The sequence below is a fragment of the Erpetoichthys calabaricus genome, chromosome 13 (genome assembly GCF_900747795.2).
Source record: "Erpetoichthys calabaricus chromosome 13, fErpCal1.3, whole genome shotgun sequence".
NCBI lineage: Eukaryota > Metazoa > Chordata > Cladistia > Polypteriformes > Polypteridae > Erpetoichthys > Erpetoichthys calabaricus.
This window is the reverse complement of record NC_041406.2, coordinates 12,564,346-12,581,687: the sequence shown is the minus strand read 5'-3', so window position 1 is coordinate 12,581,687 and position 17,342 is coordinate 12,564,346. Positions and strand designations below refer to the sequence as shown.

At 43.9% G+C, this 17,342-nt stretch overlaps 1 protein-coding gene across 1 annotated transcript in view; it reads left to right on the top strand.

Annotated features, from left to right (window-relative positions):
* Positions 1 to 17,342, top strand: part of LOC114663989 (adenylate cyclase type 2-like) — a 592,666-nt gene that overhangs the window by 554,700 nt on the left and 20,624 nt on the right. The window contains 1 exon segment of the mRNA XM_028817967.2: positions 7,715 to 7,829. Coding sequence (XP_028673800.2) covers positions 7,715 to 7,829 — 115 coding nt within the window.

Genomic DNA, 17,342 nt, shown 5'->3' with positions numbered 1-17,342 from the left:
CTCTGGATGTTGTAGGACTGTCTTGGTTGACACGCCTCTGCAACATCGCATGGACATCAGGGACAGTGCCTCTGGATTGGCAGACCGGGGTGGTGGTCCCCCTCTTTAAGAAAGGGGATCAGAGGGTGTGTTCCAACTACAGAGGGATCACACTCCTCAGCCACCCTGGAAAAGTCTATTCAGGGGTCCAGGAGAGGAGGGTCTGTCGGATAGTCGAGCCTCGGATTCAGGAGGAACAGTGTGGTTTTCGTCCTGGTCGTGGAACAGTGGACCAGCTCTATACCCTCAGCAGGGTCCTGGAGGGTGCATGGGAGTTTGCCCCACCAGTCTACATGTGTTTTGTGGACTTAGAAAAGGCATTCGACCGTGTCCCTCGGGGAATCCTGTGGGGGGTACTCCGAGAGTATGGGGTACCGGCCCCCTTGATAAGGGCTGTTCAGTCCCTGTACGATCAGTGCCAGAGCTTGGTCCGCATTGCCGGCAGTAAGTCGAACCCGTTTCCAGTGAGAGTTGGACTCCGCCAGGGCTGCCCTTTGTCACCGATTCTGTTCATAACTTTTATGGACAGAATTTCTAGGCGCAGCCAGGGTGTTGAGGGGGTCCGGTTTGGTGGGCTCAGGATTGGGTCACTGCTTTTTGCAGATGATGTTGTCCTGTTTGCTTCATCAGGCCGTGATCTTCAGCTGTCTCTGGATCGGTTCACAGCCGAGTGTGAAGCGGCTGGGATGAGAATCAGCACCTCCAAATCCGAGACCATGGTCCTTAGCCGGAAAAGGGTGGAGTGCCCTCTCAGGGTTGGTAGCGAGATCCTGCCCCAAGTGGAGGAGTTCAAGTATCTCGGGGTCTTGTTCACGAGTGAGGGAAGAATGGAGCGTGAGATCGACAGGCGGATCGGTGCGGCATCCGCAGTAATGCGGGCGTTGCATCGGTCTGTCGTGGTGAAAAAGGAGCTGAGCCGCAAGGCGAAGCTCTCAATTTACCAGTCGATCTATGTTCCTACTGTAGAAGGGTACAGCCCGGACACAGACAGGCAGACACGTTGCAGTCCATCACCACACGTTTATTTACAGAATTCACTATTTTATACAAGTCCTTACGTGTACCTCACCAAATCCCCACAGTCCCCCAAAGTCCAGGCTTTCACCAGCCACTTTCTTCTTCCTTTCCACAACACACACAGGGCTCCTCCTGCCGCCTCCTCAGACCTCGTCCACCTCCTCACCCGACTCCAGCCTTGATTGCTGGGCGGCGGCTCCTTAAATAGGCGGCTGATTGAGGGCCGCACCCGGCCACCTGCCACACTACCCTCACCTATGGTCATGAGCTATGGGTAGTGACCGAAAGAACGAGATCGTGAATACAAGCGGCTGAAATGAGTTTCCTCCGCAGGGTGTCTGGGCTTTCCCTTAAAGATAGGGTGAGAAGCTCAGTCATCCGGGAGGGGCTCAGAGTAGAGCCGCTGCTCCCCCGCATCGAGAGGAGTCAGATGAGGTGGCTCAGGCATCTGATCAGGATGCCTCCTGGACGCCTCCCTGGTGAGGTGTTCCGGGCACATCTAACCGGGAGGAGGCCCCGGGGAAGACCCAGGACACGCTGGAGGGACTATGTCTCCCAGCTGGCCTGGGAACGCCTTGGGATTCTCCCGGAAGAGCTAGAAGTGGCCGGAGAGAGGGAAGTCTGGGCATCTCTGCTCAAGCTGCTGCCCCCGCAACCCGACCTCGGATAAGCGGGAGACAATGGATCGATCGATGGATGGATGGATGAATTTAATATTGTTTATTAATCCCAAGGGGAAATTCACATTCTCCAGCAGCAGCATACTGATACAATAAAGTATCTATCTATCTATCTATCTCTCTCTCTATCTCTCTCTCTCTCTATCTATCTATCTATCTATCTATCTATCTATCTATCTATCTATCTATCTATCTATCTATCTATCTATCTATCTATCTATCTACTGAAGTGTTGCAATGCTGTTAGTATTTCTGGGAGTTTCTTGGAGTAGGGTGTTGTACCGTGTTAGCCATTTTGGAAACAATGAGAAGTCGAGCAAAATGACATCTTTTATTGGCCAACTGAACTGATTACATTAACAATATTAAAATGTTCTGTCCCTACTTTGGTGGATTGAAGGCCAGAGGTCCACATGACCATCATCATCAAGTTCTTCCATGAGAAGCCTGAAAACCATGAGGACTGATTGAGATCATTTATGTTAGGGGAGCTGGGTGGTCTCGCGGCCTTGGATCCCCTGCAGATTTTGTTTTTTTCTCCATCCGTCTGAAGTTTTTTTTTTTTTTTTTTTTTTTTTGTCCTCCCCGGCCGCCGGACCTAACTTTAATTCTGTGTTAATTAGTATTGGCTAATTGTATTTTTATATTTTGTGTTTTTTCTCCTGTAAAGCACTTTGAGCTACACCATTTGTATGAAAATGTGCTGTAGAAATAAATATTGTTGTTGTTGTTGTTATTACAATATGCAAGCTTTCGAAAGGCAACTGCCTGAAGAAGGGGCCTGAGTTACCTCACAAGCTTGCATATTGTAATCTGTTCAGTTAGTCAATGAAAGGTGTCCTTTTGCTTGACTTCTTACTGGACGCTTCTCCCATCTTAATGCGGGTTTTCGGAAGTTCAGCCAGAGTGACCATCAGGTTCTTACTCACCACACTTACCATCATGACCCTTCTCTCCCATGATTGCTCAGTTATTCAGGCAGCCAGCTCTAGGAAGAGTCATGGATGTTCGAAACTTCTTCAGGATTATGGAGGTCACTGTGCTCCTCCGATCCTTCAATGTTGCAGAAATCTAATTTGCTGCCTTCCCCAGATCTGTTCCACGACACAATCCTGTCCCGACGCTCTGCAGGTGATTCTTTCAACCTCGTGGTTTGGATTCTGCTCACCTGTTGGACCTTCTATGGACAGGTGTGTGTGTGCCTTTCCTAATCAGACCAATCAATTGAATTTACCAAAGTTGGACTCCAAACAAAGGGTGCTGAAATATCTCAACGATGATCAACAGAGCGAGTTTCACCTGAGCCAAATTTGAACTGTCGTAGCAAAGGGTCTGAATACTTGTGTCAATCTGAAATTTGGAATATATTTGCAGTCATTTCTAAAACCTTGTTTTCACTTTTTCAGTCTGGGGTGTTGAGTGTTGTTTGCTGAGAAGGAGAAAAAGAACTGAAATGATTTTAGCCCAAGTCAAGTCAAGTTGGGGAGCATGCAATGGTACAGCGTGTTGCCACACACACCACATGACGAAAAAGCTTGGGATCCTAGTTGGCAACCCCCCAGGCAGACACGGGGTCCAGTCCCACCCTCTGGAAATAACCCTCTATCTGCTGCAGCCAGGTGTTACGTGGGCGACCCCTTGGCCTGGTCCAGCCATGCGGGTCCCCAACAATGAGGATCCTGTGAGCCGGATCACTCTCGGGGGACTTGTGCCACATGGCCGTAATGCCGTAACTGACGCTCCCTCACAATGTGAGGTGGTAATGTGCCTCATACGGGACTCCATGAGCAACAGCTCAACCGACACAAAGACCCTAGCCCTATGCTGCAACGTAACAAAGTATTAAAGAAAGTAAAGAGGTCTGTATGCTTTCTGAAGGCACCATCTGAAATGACATGCCACTCACGGACCACATCTCCTAGGATCTCCTCCGCCATTACAAAGCGCATTTCTTTTGGCCCCTTTGCCTTTTCTTACTGCTTCCTTCTGCTTCTTTTTGAATTATGGAATTAAACCGTTGTGAGCGCTGAAGTCGAAATCAACAATGGGAGTCTAAAACCAATTTTTAATAAAAAACAATTTCTTTATTCTTTTATTCTTGGTGAGTAAAAAACTGAGACTGCCCTGTTGGAGAATGCGGGCAGACTGCAAAGAAAAAACAACAGTTCCCCCTTTTATCACCTAGCTTGTTCATTTAGCTAAAGAGAGAACAGAAAAAAAATCATAACCGTTCATTTTGAGGTCGTCCATAGATTAGGGGACATCTTAAATTTATGACATAGGAGTACAGAAAAACAACAGCAGTACCAGGCACCTACATTATCTAAAGAATGTGCCCGTCTCAGTACAACCCATTTTAAGCAGTTTTCTCAAAGTTCTTTGCATTAATTATAAAGAGATTACATTCTTTTAATTTGTATATCTTCATTAGATTATATTTGTTTGATTAGATTAATAATTCTTATTAATTAATTCATAAGTGACTTGTTTTCTTATAATATTAAACAAGAGTAAAGAAAGATCACATTGAGTTATAATATCACAGGGCGTTCTGTTAATATCAAAAGGTTAGCACTTTCACATAGAAAAATTAAATCAGTCTCATATTCTGTGCATAAACATAATTCATTTCCTATCTAAATGCAGATAAAATCATATAGTTCTCTGCAGCATGATTAATACAAATTCAGTTATTGGTATTTTGTGAGTTAAATACTTATAATAATCTGTGGCGGGCTGGCTCTCCGCCCGGTGTCTGCCTCCTGCCTTGTGCCCTGTGCTGGTTGAGATTGGCTCCAGCAGACCCCCGCAACCCTGCAGCCAGGACATAGCAGGTTGGAAAATGGATGGATAGATGGATACTTATAAACATTACAGTTAATAATGTTTTTCTGCGTTCTCACCGTCTACTTATAAAGATGCTTTGCTTCGCATTGTCTCATCTAGCCAGTGATTTTACAATTCCTCTCCCTAGAAAGGCATTTTCACAGTATGTGCACCGTCTGTCCCAAAAAAATTGGACTTAACTAAGCAAGTAGGTAAGAGCCTTCCATTGGGCAAGTACTGGAGTGATTGATATGTTTCAGCAGGCAACACCGATGCAGTGAGCAACTTCTCATTTCTTATATAAGCCTGTCAGTTGGCATATCCTGGGGTCGTGAAAAAGATGGTACGCTGTTTCAGAAGGGTCAAATAAATGACCTGCATCAAGCAAAGAAAACAACTAAAGAGAGTGCTGAAAGTACAGTAAAACCTCGATTATCCGTCTTTCGATTAACCGCCAGTCTCCATTAACCATCAGGGCCAAAAAAAAAAAAATTGCACGTGCTGCCAGCGCCAACCTATTACTGTAATACTTACTGCTCTGCAATACCCTGTGAACTTTGCATTTTGGGACAACTCTCCCTTGTGCCAGTGCGGAGTGTTCTTCCCCAGCACCACAGTGTCAGTTACATACAGTACCTTCAGTTTTAATAGAGTTTCGTTTCTTTTCTCTTCCACTATATATTGTTATGGCCGATAAACGTATGCATGTGGTGTTGAAATTGTCGCAAAAATTGAAATTATTAAACATTTACCAAAATGCGAACGCGTTTCAAGTATTGCTTCAATTTACGGAATAAGAACAGCGAATGATATAAAGCGTGATGCCGACAAAATTGAAAAAGTTGTCGAGAATGGATACCACTGACAGTAATGTTATTCTGTATTAATGTTAATGTTCTTCTGTATTGTCATTTTCTTTTTAAATTCTGTTATGTTTTGTTAATATATTGTGACATGCAGGCAGCCTGTGAGGCGCTGTGTGGGAGCAGTAAGAGGCTGTAAGTGATGGGACTGGGTGTTTTGTGAGGGGCGGACATGAGTGACAGGAGAAGTTGTACCACCCTCTGAGCTGGCACGATTATGATATGCGCTGCCCTCCAAGAGCGGCAGCAAAAAGCAAGAAAAAAAAATGTAAAGAAATGACCCGGGGCGCGAGCGACCGACACTACTACACCACCACAAGTACAGAAACACCAGTGAAGGCAGAGTTGAGTTAAAAAAAAATATTTCTATAAGAACTTGGACACAACTAAAAAAAAACCCTATATACAAACCGTCGCGCTGCAGCAATTCCCACCCACACAAGTCACAACTCAAAACACACCATCACATACGCCACTAATACATAAATATGGGAAAGAGAAAAGAAAAAATGAATGCAATCAGAGTCCTTTAAAGGTCCACTGACAGAGATGAACATCTACAGCCGGGATTTCAAACTCCAGTCCTGGAGGGCCGCAGTGGCTGCAGGTTTTCATTCTAACCCTTTTCTTAATTAGTGACCTGTTTTTGCTACTAATTAACTTCATTTAATCGATTTGTTACAGTATTTAAAACTCAGATCCTTTAAATCAGGGCTCGGCAATGTCAGTCCTGGGGGGGCGCAGTGGCTGCAGGTTTTCATTCTAACCCGTTTCTTAATTGGCGACCAGTTTTTGCTGCTAATTAACTCCTTTTCCGTTCATTTTAATTGACCTGTTTTTTCAGATTTGTTCCCCTGAATTTCTTCATTTCTTTTTCTTTAAACGGCACATAAACAGAAATGAAATGTGAAGTGAGGGAGCCAACAGAAGACCAACTAAGTCAGGGCCTCAAACTCCAACCAATTTCACTCCAACCAGTTGCTTAACTAGGCGCCGAGTCTTGTTGTTAATTAAACCCGTTCTTTAATTCCATCGCTTGTTGCTGATCTCATTGTGCAATGACAGACATTTCAGAAACTGCCGATTTTCTATAATAATAATAACAGTTCTTTGCATTTATATAGCGCTTTTCTCACTACTCAAAGTGCTCAGCAATTGCAGGTTAAGGGCCTTGCTCAAGGGGCCAACAGAGCAGAGTCCCTTTTGGCTTCTTCCGGGATTCGAACCGGCAACCTTCCGCCTACCAGTGCAGATCAATACAAGATACAACTCTGAATGGAAATAAATGCTGTGACATTGCATAAGCTTATTGAAATGATACCATGGTGAAAGTGTGCCATAATCAAAGCTAAAGGCGGTTCCATGAAATATTAGAGTGTGTGACTTTTTGTTTGGCCAGGCAGGGTATTTCGAACTTCCATCAATCTATTTTCTAAACCCACTTATTCAGGATTAGGTTGCAGGGCAGCTGGAGTCTATCCCTACAGGCATAAGGCAAGAACAATCACTGGGCAGAGGGGCCTGTCCATCCCAAGGTGAACACACACACACATACAGCACGTGCACAATTGGGCCAATTTACCATCACCTGTCCACCTACCCTGCATGTCTCTGGACTGTGGGAGAAAGCCGGACCACCTGGATGAAACCCACGCAGTCACAGGGAGAACATGCAAACTCCATATAGGAAGTACCAAGGATGTGAAGCTTGGTCTCCTTAATGCAAGGTGGCAGCGTTACCACTGTGCTGCCCAAAGCCTTAAATCACGAAGTCCCCAGCCTTGACAAAGAGCCACTGTGGCCTTTTTTGTATTTTGAACATTTAAAGAGAGCTCCTAATTCCTTTTTTGCTCTTTTGAGCCTTTTCTTGTATTTTTTATTATTTTGTTCATAATAAAATTCTTTGTCATTTACGAGCTATGGGGTTTACGGTCATCCTTCCTCTTGTGAGGTTTGTGGAACATCTTTTGTGATTTTTGGACTTTAAAAGCCTGTTCTTTATAATGAGGCCTGAACCCTCTAATTTGTCCGAGGTTCAGCTTGCCTTTGGGTTTAACTGGCCTGTTTTAGCGGGTCTTTTTGCAGACCCCACATGTATTTTGATGAGAGAATTAGAACAGGCCACAGCCTGCCAATGGTCGTTGGAAGCTGAAGTGAGGTCCATTTCAAAGGAAGTCCTAGGCTGTTTTCTGAATCTTTTCGGAAGCCTTACACCCTTTCTGTTGCTTACAACAAATGGAAGTTTCCGTCTGTACTGTCATTTAACTTGTGCGTCTTTTTTCATTTCAGGAGCATGACAGACAGTATATGCATATCGGGACTTTGGTAGAGTTTGCTTTTGCCCTTGTGGGAAAACTCGACGTCATTAATAAACATTCCTTCAACGACTTCAAGCTCAGAGTGGGTAAGTGCAGCACAAGCCTCAGGTCTAAGTGGCCTAATATTTCACCATATTGTATCAAGCTGCCCACTTTGCAGTAACTAATAAATGTGAATGAGGGAGCGTCTAACAGCTTAATTGATGTAGCCGAGGAGCTCGAATATTTTATTAGCAAAGGCTGCTTCATAATCAGTTAGGGAGATCTGGTTGGAAATGCAAGTGAGTGAGATGGAGAAGATCTGGATCAACCGAAGACGGCGATAAATTCTGCTAACCATGCAGAAACACACAGCCTGTAAAAGGAAGATGAATTGTATATTGTTATCTGTGTGGTTTTTTTTGTTCTTTATTTCGCCTTATACAATTTCTCATATTAGGAATTTGTTAGTTTTCGCATACCCCTTGGGGTCAGAGCGCAGGGTCAGCCATTGTATAGCTCCCCTGGAGCAATTACAGGTTAAGGGCCCAGCAGAGTAGGATCTCTTTTAGCAGTGACGGGGATTCGAACCGGCAACCTTCTGGATACCAGCGCAGATCCTTAGCCTCAGAGCCACCACTCCGCCACGCTTGTTTGCTCCATGTCATTCATAGGTCTGTGCTGTGATCCCTGCCACGTAAAAGTTTCACAAAAGGGGTACAGGAATCAAAAACAACCCACAGCAAAATGTGACTTCTCAAAGGTTTACCTTTGATGGCTCATGAGACTTCTCAGAGATTCTCATTTATCCCTTAGGAGACATAGCTTCAGACAAAATGGAGACATGAGGTAAAAGGAGTTAAAAATTGAGAATTTGTTTTGAAACGCTTGTTATATTTTGTGAGATCTCTATCTAGTCTTGATTTAATTTCTTTCAAGACTTCACGTTTTGTAGAAACTACTTGCTGATTGATGCAGCAACGAGAGGAGGCCATTCAGTCCATTTGTCACCCATTTGTTTAGCTAATAGCTAAACTGTCCCAACATCTCATCCAGGTCCTCCTTAAAGATTCTTAAGGTTTCTGCTTCAACTCCATGTCATGGTAGTTTGTTCTAGATTCCCGTAACTCTTTGTGTAATGAACCGCTTCCTGGCGTCAGTCTTCAGTGTACTCCCCCTTGATTTCCACTGATGTCCTGTAGTGCATGGGTCACCCCTAAGCTGAAAGACTTCTGCTGGATCTCCTTCATCAATGCCTTTGAGGATTGTGAAGATCTTGACGAGGTCCCCACGCCGTCTCCTAAGCAGGTTTAATTCTCAGAGTCTGTCACAGTAGGACATGTCCTTAAGTCCCATGATGCTCCTGGTTGCTCTCCTCTGCACAGCTTCAAGCGCTACTAAGTCTGTCTTGTGGTGAACAGAACTGCACACAGCACTCCAGATGTGATCTCACCAGTGCAATATATAGTTTGACTTCCAACAGTTTTTATGACATAACCTAACATTTTATTTTGCATTTAATTGCTTCTCTGCATTGCTTAATCGATTAAAGTGTTGTGTCAACACAAACCCCTAAATCCTTTTCAGAGGTTGCTTCCTGAAGCTCAGTGTCTCCCATCTTGTAGCACTTTGCAGTTTTCTATATTAAACTCCATTTTCCAAGTGTCTGCCCAGTTCTGAAGCTTGTCCAGGTCATTTTGAATTCATTTTGCTGCCTCCTTAGTTTCTGCCATCCCTCGAATCATCTGCAAATTTCACAAGTTTACTAACTACTACCAAAATCACTGTGATTAATAATAAATCAGACAAAGTAACGATCCAAGGATAGACCCCTGAGGGACTCCTCTGATGACCTCACTCCATTCTCCTCTTCTCTGCTGGTTCCCCAACTTGAGGTTCAGTTTCACAGGTTACCTCTGATGCCCACAGCCTCTAGTTTCAGAAGGAGTCCTAGGTGAGGGACGACTGCATCAGAGGCTTTTTAAAAGTCAGAGTAAATTATGTGGTATGCTTTGTTTTTGTCAGCTGTTCCAGTTGCTTTACTGATTATTGGACTGATGCCTTTAATCCAAGGTGTCTTACAACATTTGAAATCCAATCAGTTACGTTTCCTTTGTTTTTCCAAGTGGGTCACAGGCAGATGAAGTGACTTGTTCATGGTCACACAGTGGTGGCAGTAGTGGGATTTGAAACCACAGCTTCAGGATTTGAAGTTTTAACCACTACACCACCTTTTTCTTCCAGAATGAGTACAATCTAACTAGAGCACAGTAATATAAATTAGTAAGGACTACTACTTTATTATTATGACATACAGTTCACGTATATTACTGAGTGTATACAGTAATCCCTCCTCCATCGCGGGGGTTGCATTCCAGAGCCACCCGCGAAATAAGAAAATCCGCGAAGTAGAAACCATATGTTTATATGGTTATTTTTATATTGTCGTGCTTGGGTCACAGATTTGTGCAGAAACACAGGAGGTTGTAGAGAGACAGGAACATTATTCAAACACTGCAAACAAACATTTGTCTCTTTTTCAAAAGTTTAAACTGTGCTCCATGACAAGACAGAGATGACAGTTCCGTCTCACAATTAAAAGAATGCAAACATATCTTCCTCTTCAAAGGAGTGTGCTTCAGGAGCAGAGACTGTCAGAAAGACAGAGGAAAGCAAACAAATCAATAGGGCTGTTTGGCTTTTAAGTATGCGAAGCACCGCCGGTACAAAGCTGTTGAAGGCGGCAGCTCACACCCCCTCCGTCAGGAGCAGAGAGAGAGAGAGAGAGACAGAGAAAAACAAAGTCAAAAATCAATACGTGCCCTTTGAGCTTTTAAGTATGCGAAGCACCGTGCAGCATGTTGCTTCAGGAAGCAGCTGCACACAGAAGGTAGCAACGTGAAGATAATCTTTCAGCATTTTTAGACGAGCGTCAGTATCGTCTAGGTGTGCGAACAGCCCCCCTGCTCACATCCCCTACGTCAGGATCAGAGAAAGTCAGCGCAAGAGAGAGAGAGAAAAGTAAGCTGGGTAGCTTCTCAGCCATCTGCCAATAGCGTCCCTTGTATGAAATCAACTGGGCAAACCAACTGAGGAAGCATGTACCAGAAATTAAAAGACCCATTGTCCGCAGAAATCCGCGAACCAGCAAAAAATCCGCGATATATATTTAAATATGCTTACATATAAAATCCGCGATAGAGTGAAGCCGCGAAGCGCGATATAGCGAGGGATTACTGTACTTTGAAATTGCAAGTAAAAAAGAAAATGGCAAGACACTACTTGCAAAAGCTGAGCTCATTGTGTGACTTCTATGAGGTCTCTGCCGAAACTCAAGTGGAGCCACTTATGAGAATACCAGTGTGTGTTATTGTCTATTTACCCTTTACACTTGTCAAGTTCGTTATTGGATTGGTCTACTCCCGCACCCTAAATAATAACACAGACATATGTAGATACAAACACAAACTCAGACCCTCACCACAACAGTGCGCTACGAATGACACACACACAGTTGGCTAACTTTTAGCACTTAAAACTACACAAGTGCTATAAGAATAACACAACCTGTCAATCTCTCGGCATATCAAGAGACTTATTTATTATCAGCACAAACAACATACGATGTTTTAAATAGATCTCAGACCTAAATATTACTTTTGGTCTCCAAGAAAATATTAAAACATACAAAGACTCAGCATCCTTGACTATAGGCCATTTATCAGCCAAGAATACCTTCTTCTCGTACTGTCCCTACTATTGGGTGGAGCTCTCACCCTCAGCCTTAAAACCCTGCAGCACAGAGCGTATGGCAAACCTCCAGGTGCTCAAAGAAATCTACCTTATTACTTCAATCACTCTAGACATTAAGACAAAGCATCGAAAGTTAAAAGCAGCAGGGTATGTATTACAGGAATAATAATAATACCAGTGGAACAAAGAATAATAGAAAATAGGACTGATAGTAAAGTCTGGATATATATATAGTCTTTAGAAAATGCTTACGAAAAAGTTAAAGATGACAAGGATGAATGTCACAGGCGGCGTCTGATCTAGCACTTGTAGTTCTTCATGATGCTTTTCTGACGACCAGATGGAAACGGCCGCATGTTGCTGTCGCTCTGTTCTCTTCTGACATCTTCATCCCTTCTTCTTCCTCTCCTTCTTCACTATATTGCTCCTTAGACAAGGCATATTTATTCTAAAATTCTACCAGGGGGTTTTGCAAGATGTGATTGTTAGATACTCTGATTGGCTGGCTGTCAATATGATGAATGAATTCACTGTTCGTTTTCCCAAACAATAAAACTTTATGTTCTCTGAGGTATCGGTAGGTCTTCCTTTCCCAGGCTGTAAAATAATTAGATGTCCATCCTTTCCCAGGTTATCAAGTAAAGTAAATGAGGACACACACATGCAGCAAGGGGTTGGTACAGAAAGTGTCAGTGCTTTTATTACAAATCCAAACAAAAACCATGTTCAGAAAGCGCAGTGTATCAGTTCTTCCATATTAATAAATAATCCATAAATCCAGTGATATGTATGTGGAGGTTCTAATAAGTAAATCCATTAAAACGTTTAAATCCAGAGACAGTTCTTTATCCAAAAAATATGAGCCCCAGTGCTTCCTTCTACAACCTGGCGTCACCTCCGCTTATCCTATCCAGACCTTGCAGCCAGAGTAGCCACCCGCTGACATGTACCGTCAACCATAAATACCTGGCTCAGGTTTCCAGTGCCAGTCCTTTGGCTTCCAATGAGGTGCCATGCTGAGCCGCACACAGGTCTCCCGCTGCCAGTCCGTTGATGTATGAGGGAGACACTGCATAACGGGCTGCTGCTACTCCCCAGCATTGCTCAAAAGGAGCGCCCCTTCTCTCCCTGAGGCTCACGGCCGACCTCTTTAGGACTGGCTCTCCCAATCCTACCTCTCACTCTCTGTTTTCTTCTTTCATGTTAACCACCGTTCTTTCCTTTTCGATCTTTCTGTCTTTCTTTCCTCCTCCCCCTCTGCCGTATAGACTCCTTACTACAGCCTGATTGGGTGCAGACGCGACTTTCTGCCCACTCCGAGATGTGAATGAGGCACCTGACTGATGCGCTCTCATTTGCACGCGAGTGTGCGATCAGCCAGGCACCGTGATCAACACCGGAGTGGCGCCGTCTCAGACACACCCACACCTGTTCTGATCCTGCACGCTTTCGGCGACTCAGTTATTTATTTAAAAACCTATGCAGTGCAACCGCTCATCACAGTTCTCTTAGTATTTCTTACCCCATCTCGCCTTTTGCCCACCAGTTTTTTTGTCCTAATCTTCCTATTCACAGACTGTACGATTGACTGCTTGTTTCACTGCACTTAAACAACCTCTATGACTTTTGGGGCATTTTGCGTATTTAGGAAAATGGCTTGTGAGGGTTGGAAATTTAAGCAGGGATGTAAACTGATTCTGGCCAATCATGTCTGTGCCCAATATCCTCAATCCCATCACTAGATCTCCTGTCAGTACAGAGATTCCACAAATACCATTAACCTCCTTTCTGCTTTAATTCCACTGCTTCGCTAATAGGCTCGTGTAACAGCCAGTGCATTCCCCCGGTAATCTGGATGGCCTAATGTTTTCTATTTTTTGACTTGCATGGTGCCTCATTAATGCAATGAGGTTATCTGTAATGGTGAATACCCAGTTCATAAAATTTGAAAAGATCCTAAAATATCTTATCACTGTCTCTTATAAACCGGCTGGAGACGACTGCACTTTTCTCTCTTGTTCTCAAATTCAGATCCTGGAAGACCACCATGACCACAAGTTTTCATTTTAGCCGATTCCTTAAATAGCAGCCAATTACGGTTGCTAATCAGACATGCCTTATTCCTTGATTTTAATTGTCTTATGCTTCACAATTAGCAAACCTAAAATGCTTATTTTTTTTCCTTTAACCAGCTACCCATTAACGATAGGCATTGAAGTGCCCCGTGGCAAAACTAGGGGATGATATTCTTAAAAAAAAAAAACAAAATATCTGATGTGTCAAAGTGAAGGGCCTGCCAGGCTGTAATTTCAGGATCTCAAACACTGGAGGGCCATAAGGCGTGACATTTTAATTAAGATCTTGTCACATCAGCTCCCAGCAAGGTGTCCTGAGCCATGAGCCCAGACTCTGTTATGAAATCTTTAGACCTTGATGGCACAAATCCACACTGGAAAGTTACTGAAAAGGACAAACCTGCCCTTAATTTAGGTTCCTGACCCTGATATGGTCTCACTCCAGGCAGCCTAACCCTTACCCAAGTGGCAGGCTTCGGCCTGCACTGGCCCAAGATCTGGCAAAGTCTTTAAAAGTCATGGATATCAAAAATGAGGAGAGAAAAAAAACCTAAAATCGTTTCCTTTAATATTTGATTATTGTTACAGCACCTTCAGAAAGTACCCAGACCCCCTCTGTTTCTTCAGATTTTGTTATGTGGCTGCCCTGCACTAAAATCTCACATTGACGCACTTTGTTTGAAGCCCACCTGTGGTCAATTCAATTGATAGGACTGATCAGTCAAGGCACACTCCTGTCTATGGAAGGTCCCACAGTTGAGAAGAACCTAAACCATGAGGTCAAAGGAACTGCATACAGAGTGTGGACACCAGAGGGCGCACTCGCTCCCCAAACCCGACAGACAGACGTAAGGCACAAGTTCAACAACACACACGGATTTTTATTCAGCTGTGGGAAATGCTGTCCCAGAATACAACCAGCACCAAGCACAATATTCACAGCACCTTTGACCTCTTCCTCTCTCTTGTCTCCTTCGCCTCCATTGTTCCTCCTGGCAAGTGTCATCCTCTCCCTCCGGACTCTGGTTCACTGAATGAAGTGAGGTGGTCCCTTTTATGCTACACCAAGGAGCACTTCAGGTGGTCCATCAGCATGATCCGGAAGTACTCCCAGGTGTGGTGGAAGCCCAATGTAGTAGGAGGCTGCATCTCCTGCAGGACCCAACAGGGCTGTGCCAAACTCCAGCTCCCTGTGGGAATCTGAGGCACCACTGCAATCCAGGGGGGCTTCCATCTAGCACTCTGGGGGAGGTAGTGCCCTGTGCATGTCCACTTGCCCAGTCTTACCATTAAGGAGGCAACCTGGTTGGGAAAGGGTCCTCTCTGTCCATCCATGACAAGCGCTTACTGACAGGATTGTGTTGAGATAAAGATCTGGAGGAGGTCTGCAAAAAATGTCAGCAGCATTGAAGGTTCCCAATTAACACAGTGGCCTTCATAATTCTTACATGGAAAAAGTTTGGAACAACCACAATTCTTCCCAGAGCTGGCCACCCAGCAAAACAGAGTAGTCATGGGAGAAGAGCCTTGGTTAGAGAGGTGACCAAGAAGCAATGGTCACTGTGGATGAGCTTCAGAGTACCTGTATGGAGATGAAGGACAACTAATCATGACAACAGTCCACTAACCTGGGCTTTATTGCAGAGTGGACAGACAACACATGGATGTCCATTTGGACTCTGGTCTGATGAAACCAAGATGGAACTGTTAGGCTTTAATTCTAAGGATTACATCAGGATGGAACCTGCTACCACACATCACAATACCATTTCAATAGTGAAGTATGGTGGTGGAAGCATCATGATGTGTTTTCTGCAGCAGGGATGGGGAGATTCCAGAGTATTTATTGTCATTTCATCCATATACAGTAGTACAGCATACAGTGAAACGAAACAATGTTCCTCCAGGACCAATGAGACTGATGAGGGTTGAGGGAAAGATGAGCTGAGCAAAGTACAGAGAGATCCTTAATGAAAACCTGCTGCAGAGTGCTGTGGACCTCACACCAGGATGAGAGTTCAACTTCCAACAGGATGCAAAGCAAAGACAACAGAGGAAGGTCTTAGGGGCAACTCTGGAGAGTTGAGAAGGATCTGGAGGACATATTGGGTCAGCTTTGCTATTAGCTAAACAAACAGGACTGAATGGTCTCCTCTCGTTTGTCAAATTTCTTACGTTCTTCTTATGGGGATGTACTTAAGTGGCCCAGCCATAGCCCAGTCTTGAACTCAATTGAACATCTCTGGAGAGACCTAAAGATGGAAGTCCACCAATGGTCTCCATCCACCCTGACAGAGCTTGAGAGGATCTGCAGAGAAGAATGACAGAAAATCTCCAAATCCAAGTGTGTGAAGCTTGTCGTGTCAGACCCCTGAAGAATCCAGGGTGGAATCTCTGCCAAAGGGGTTTCAACAAAGTAGTCAGTAAAAGGTCTGAATGCTTGTGCCAATGTGATATTTCAGTGTTTTATTTTTAATAAATTTGCCATAACTTCTAAAGTCCAGTTTTTGCTTTGTCACGCTGGTGTAATAAGTGTTACGTGATAAGGGAAAACATGAATTTAAATGATTTTAGCCCAAGGCCGCAACATAACAAACGCGATAAAAGTGATTGTGTCACGCATGTGGACCACCTTCCAGGCTCTGAAGAGGTAAGCAGTTCCACCCCGGAACAAGGTGGGAAGTGGGGGGCGCCGATTGTAACAGAAACTTCAAAAAGACACTAGAGGAGAACAACTAGCCCTGCCCACAATGCCAGGTAGACACTATAAAACGGAGCTGCTCCCAGAAGGTGGTCTCACATATTGACCTGGCGTTCGAGCAGGACGGACCTCCGGTTCTATTCTTAACTTTAGATTGGTTTGAAGGCTGATTGAAGCCGCTTTATTTTCTTGTTTGTGGGCACAAAAACCAGTTATTTTATCCATCCATCCATTTTCCAACCTGCTATATCCTAACACGGGGGTCTGCTGGAGCCAATCCCAGCCAGCACAGGGCGCAAGGCAGGAACAAATCCCTGGGCAGGGCGCCAGTCCACCACAGCCTGTTATTTTAGTTCTAATTAAAAGGGGTGATCCGCCAGGTACCCCAATCTTTTGTCTGCATACCCTGATCTTCTTTCTCAGCCACATTACAAAGGGTTCTGAATGCTTAACAAAGGCGCAATAAAGGAGGTGATAAGTAAGAATATTATTTCACAATAGAAAAGAAAGAACACAGCATGCATCCTTAAATCAAGGGAAAAAATTAATAGTCACATCTGACAAGTGTTAAAAAATCTAAGACTGAAGAAAAATATTGTTTTACAGAAAAATCTTCAAATTAGCTTTGAAAAGAGAAATTGTGGAAATCAAAAAGCATCACAAAAGATAACATGAAATACTAAATTGAGGGCTACAGTGGCCCACGGACACATCTGAATGTTATGCCCTGCATACAGTTTATAACAAGTACAATACATTTTATTGCTACAAATGTTTGTGATGCACCATCTGTTAGAAAGACAAATGCAATTCATTTTATTACTACAAATGTTTGATATGCCATCTACTGGAATGACAAATGTGATGCATCTTATTACTACAAATATTTGATGCGCCATCTGTTGGAATGACAGGCATATGGCAACTGGACAGACTTGCAAACGCTTATCATTTTATTAAGGTGGAAATTGTAGTAAAAATGCACATGCTTAGAAAGCATACGACGGGATAACCTAATAGGTGGACTGTGCCACACAAGTAATGTGAGGTTTTTTCACGGACTTGTCTTATAATGTTGATTGTCCATCTTC